Here is a 5535-nt window from a genome sequence, read left to right as displayed (position 1 = left end):
TATATATATGTTTATATATATATATATATATATATATATATTCACACACACACACACACACACACACACACACACACTCACATGTATATATATAAATATTATATTCATATACACACATACATATACATATACATTTATTAAGTATGTATATGTCTATTTATATAAATTTATACCTACCTATTTGAACTTATGTACTACATACACACACACACACACATATATATACACATTTATATAATATGATATATATATATATGTATACATACACACACACATATATATATGTATATATAATATATATATATATATATATATATATATATATATATATATACATGTATATATATATATATATTTTTATATACATACATACATATATACGTATATATATATATACATGTATGTATAATTCTATATTAAAATATATAGATTCATGGATGCCTGTAGGCAGAGATATGTCGTGCTTAGCATGTTATGTCTTATGGTCAAGCCATGATTTAGATAGAATTTGAAGTCTACATAGCTGGTCAGATATAAGCATCCCAAAATATCTGATACTGACCCCAATGAGAAACTAGGACGGAATAGGATATTTGTTATATCAATTCGCGTTTGTGCCTGATTTAGTCGACACTAGCCGACGTGCTTTCGTAGCCGGAATTCGCTTCTTTATGTACACAACTACGATACAGTCTCAGTAGGCTGTTCACCGGTCAAATCATTAAGGAGCGTCTCCCACACTGCCAATTGGTCCTTCGCACAGGTATACTGCGTATCTACATAAGACGTGATTGACTCGTCTAATAGTCCCACGCGATACTTGTCATAGCTGGCCCACTGATCGGTCAGGGCGGACTGTTCAGAAGGAGAATAGCGGGTATGATTAGTTACAGATATCATAAGTACAACGATATCATTCTTAATGACACTCACCCGTCTAGACGGTACACATGTTAAGTTGATGGTGTCTACATCTATTCGACTGAGTATGTAGATCGCGGTGAAATTTCGGCATTTTTTTTTAAATCCTCACGAGTCTGTTGTGTACTGCTAAGATTTGGCGTTAGACTGCACGCATATGGGCCAGACTCACGCTGTTGATACATGAAACACAGGACAATTACACAGGATATTCATATACTTGATATATCTAACGGGTCGATAAGGACGGAGAGCCTTCGCTTACCGTGATCCGAAAATCCAAAGCAGCAGCAATCACATACTGCGTCAACTCGCATAACACTATACATAGACTTAGAAGTTACACTCCACACTAATACGCAAACACATGCCGCTGTAGTTCGATATACTCGGCTGGTATGAGTCAAGGTTGGGTGTAATCACGTGGCATTGACAATCACATTAACCGTGTTCATACAGTTTGCAAGAAGCTTCGATGATCTGTGGGCGAGCACTCTGCTCAATAGTCGACACGCATTTGACAATGCATTATATGTGTATGTACCTTTGAACTCACACGCCCACGTACCCATGCATCCATACAACATCCAAGTCTCGTACAGTTAAGTAGATGGCGATGCCGCAGGCATGTACATAGCCCCTCTCGCACCTAACACTAATCTCTGTAGCTTGTGTGTGTACCTTCTCCGCAGAGACCTTTCCACACTATAGAAAATTAACTATCCTATGGATTGATCTGTCGTATCTGAATATCTTACCCATGCACCTGACACACACACACACACACACATATATTTCTATACAATCGCATATAGCTGTGTTTTTAATACGAGTCTTCTAAATCACATCGCTTTTGCATGGATTGGGTGTGCGCCTTCTCCTCAATGACCAACATTGAGACACGCATACCACCATGCTCATATACTTACCTAGCTGTGGATGTATGTGGCTCCATATGCCTAAAAAGGACTTATGACTCACAACCGTGGAGTTAAACGTACCTGAGTCTCCATGTATATCTTTTTGGCCTCATCTCTATCCTTCATAGCCTGTGTGTGAGCCCTCTCCGCGGCGTCTGTCTCCGATGCCGTAGCACCCGATCCACTCGTTCTACTTACGGCAAACCTGGATTTTTATGTACACGTGAGTGATTACTACCACCAAAGATCAACCCGAACGTACGCAATATGATATAGACCAGGAAATGCATATAGACGCAGGCTAATGTTTAATATTTCGGTGTATTCGTGACGCAAGCTTGCCGACTGAGGGGGTGCCTAAAACACTCAACTGTAGAACACCCTAGTACTTGAGACAAGAAACAAGCACAGCAAGCAATCAGAGACAATTCAATGAGATCACATCCGGCATGGCTACACGCAAGTTCTAAAACCAATTTAACACTATAAATACATGATATACATACACTCGAGAAGTCTTGCGGACATGTTTGGCCTCGTCTTCGTAGCATTTGAGTTTTTCGTTGCGGTGGTCGATGGTACGCTTGACATTGTGAATGTCGCGAATGAGCTGTGTGTACGCATCTCCTGCACCAAAAACGGGTCAAAAACGATTCAGTGAACTCCTGCTAATGGAATAAGAACACCACACACATACACGTGGCATCATTCCACGCGTGACAGTGTTCGCATCGTATGAGCGAGCGTTCCAGACAAGGTGAATACAGTGTAAGTGACCAGGCATGTTTGGAAATGAAGTGCTATTGGAGGCTCTGGTGTAGTATGTTTGAAAGGCTTAGCGTACAACTGTATATTGCACGGTTGTGAAGTAATAACACCTCATCCTAGTCCATCAGCGACACCAAGCTACTTAGTACTTGGGCGGGTATGTAAACAGACAATATTTATTCAAAGAGTGCTATGGCGAGTTGATTCACACAGACAAGTCTGGCCCTTCGAAGTATATCAGAGGTGGTACAATACGGCACGCCTACCAGATCTTAGCCAAACACACAGATGAGACCTCGGCTCATCATAGTGGTTATCACATGGTATATACCTAAACCTCGGCCCCTCTCCAGACGCATGTTTCTGACAAAAAGTATAACGATGTTTGTACTGTGCCTCACACAGATGCAATACGGTATACGGAAGCAAGTACTACGCGATATCATAACATTGCCTACATATCATGGGCATGGCGATAGTATTATACTCCAACAGCTATCTAAACCCTAAACCCTAATATTACCACTGAGGGTAGGGCGAGAAAACATACATACCCACACTGTTAACAGTTTTCCTTGCTTGAAGATATGTAAGTTGGTTCATGGAGGAGAAAGCATGGGCCGACAGAGCCAGCAGATCAGCGTATATTCCCCGAGGCTCGGCTCGGCTGAGATGGTGTAGACTGACGTGAAGAGTGCGGTAAGAGATGGGGCGGGCAAGTGAGAGCGTGTAGTGATGAGTGTTAAGGTACAAGTATACATAGTGTATGTATAGTAAAAGTAAAAAGGCACAAGTATACATAGGACATGTATAGTACAAGTATAAAGGTACATGTATACATAGTGCATGTATGGTACAAGTAAAAAGGTACAGGTATAAGGGTACAAGTATACAGAGTGCATGTATGGTACAAGTATGAAGGTTTAAGTATAAGGGTACAAGTATACAAAGTGCCTGTATGGTACAAGTGTAAAGATACAAGTATAAGGATACAAGTAAACAGAGTGCTTATATGGTGCGGGCTGTGAAGGTACTAGCTACAAATATCAGTGTATTCATAGTCAGACTATGTAGTACGATTGAGAACCAAATAACTCAAATTGCGATGTACAAGAAAATATGTAAACAATGAGATATATTGCGAGAGGGTGTACTGCACGATAGAAGAGCCACGTGTATGCAAATGATCGCACACACCTTTGGGCTAAGCGTGCGTAGTAGACGGCAGTCTCCCGTCGTGTGGTGTCACTCTCTGTGATGCTCTCTACGACAGCATTGCAATCCGACAACACATGCGTCACGCCGGCGTTGAGAGTGTCAAAGTCGAGCAAACCCCCTTGGATGTCTATATGGACAAGTGCAGTGACCGCATGTGTATGAGAGTGATAGTCGACTCGCTTGAGTACGCTCAGGCCAGACGATACAAGATATGACGTATGCGTGCAGAATAAACATCCACCGGGCATACTGAATGCGAATACCAAATCGGATATATGAACGAACACTAACATATTTTACAGATGTAATACAAAGACTTAGATAATCAGTACAAACAAATAGATATGTATTTGAATACAAACACTTTGATACTAATTCAATACAAAGACTTATCAATTCAATAGAAAGACTCAGATATGCAATTCAATACAAACAGAGATTAATTCGAGACAAAAACTTGTATATTAATTCAATACAAACACTTATGTAATGATACAGACTTGAACCAAGGGCGATATTCCAGTAGTGGGGTAGACAGTAAGTTCCAGTCAGTGACCTTATCAGTAAAATACATGAAAAAAAAACACGATCACGACACTCTAAAGTACCTCGAAGTTGGGTTGTAAACAACCACAGTACAAGTAAGGACATATGTAATGCACATAACCCTCCACACATAGCAAACACTCAAAAACAGAAAGTACCCTCAGGGCTAGCACGTATACATAAGCGTGCATACCCCCCCCCCCCTCTCCCTATCTCACATCCCTACTTTGGTCGTCGTCTGTGACGGAGCCTCTCCTAGCAGACGAGTACATGCTCTTAAACGCCGACATGAACGGTACGTACTTCGACACTCCGGTGTGCCCGTCACCTACACCGTCACCAGCGCCACTGCTAGAGAACGACCCGAACATACTCGATAGCACACTCCCTGCACGCGACACTTCATCCGCAAGTGTGGGGGAACGCGGCAGGATGGTTGTCCCCGCAAATACGCTGTTGTGGAGCATGATAACTAGATTGAGCATTGTAGCACGTGCTATGAAATCGTATACACACTCCTAAAACATGCCACACAGCTACCCGGACTGCATGAGTCACTTCGACTGCAAGTGTGGGGTGTGGTACAGTAACCGCAATGAGTATTGTAGTATTGCCATATATGCTATGGCAACAAATACACACTCTAAACACGCTAGAAAATAAGCGGACTGTATGAGACACTTCGACTGCAAGTGTGGGGTGTGGTACAGTAAACGCAATGGATATTGTAGTATTACCGTACGTGTTATGGCAACAAATACACACTCTAAACACGCTAGCAAATAATCGGGCTGCATGAGACACTTCGACTGCAAGTGCCAGTGAATGCGATGTGGTGGGGTACGATAGAAATGACAAGCATGCGAGTGTATGCGTGACAGCAAGTACACACACACGCATCCTCAATGGTACGCTCACGCATGTAAAACCTTGTCTGCAAATGTGGGCCAGTGCGACGTTGGTGCGATAGAAGTAGGACATAGATACTGTACGTTGGGTTATTGCAATGGGGTGAGATTAAAAAATCTCCTTTGTTCAGTCTATGCCTCACACTCTCAGATATATATATATATATATATATATATATATATATATATATATATATATATATATATATATATATATATAATACTAACTAATAATAATATATATACTAATATTA

The 5535-nt window shown here is 41.2% G+C and overlaps 1 protein-coding gene across 1 annotated transcript in view; it reads right to left on the bottom strand.

Annotated features, from left to right (window-relative positions):
• Positions 1-462: 462 nt before the first annotated feature.
• Positions 463-5535, bottom strand: part of SARC_02327 (hypothetical protein) — an 8958-nt gene continuing 3885 nt past the window's right edge. Inside the window, exons 4-9 of the mRNA XM_014303917.1 lie at positions 4600-4826; positions 3807-3954; positions 3164-3291; positions 2348-2468; positions 1923-2046; positions 463-855 (exon numbers count right to left, since the gene is read on the bottom strand). Of these exons, the coding sequence (XP_014159392.1) occupies positions 682-855; positions 1923-2046; positions 2348-2468; positions 3164-3291; positions 3807-3954; positions 4600-4826 (922 nt within the window). The 3' untranslated portion in view covers positions 463-681. The remainder of the gene's footprint in view (positions 856-1922; positions 2047-2347; positions 2469-3163; positions 3292-3806; positions 3955-4599; positions 4827-5535) is intronic.

This window comes from Sphaeroforma arctica (genome assembly GCF_001186125.1).
Source record: "Sphaeroforma arctica JP610 unplaced genomic scaffold supercont1.103, whole genome shotgun sequence".
In the NCBI taxonomy this organism is placed as follows: Eukaryota; class Ichthyosporea; order Ichthyophonida; genus Sphaeroforma; species Sphaeroforma arctica.
The sequence above is the reverse complement of the archived record's forward strand: the minus strand, read 5'-3'. Positions and strand labels throughout refer to the sequence as shown.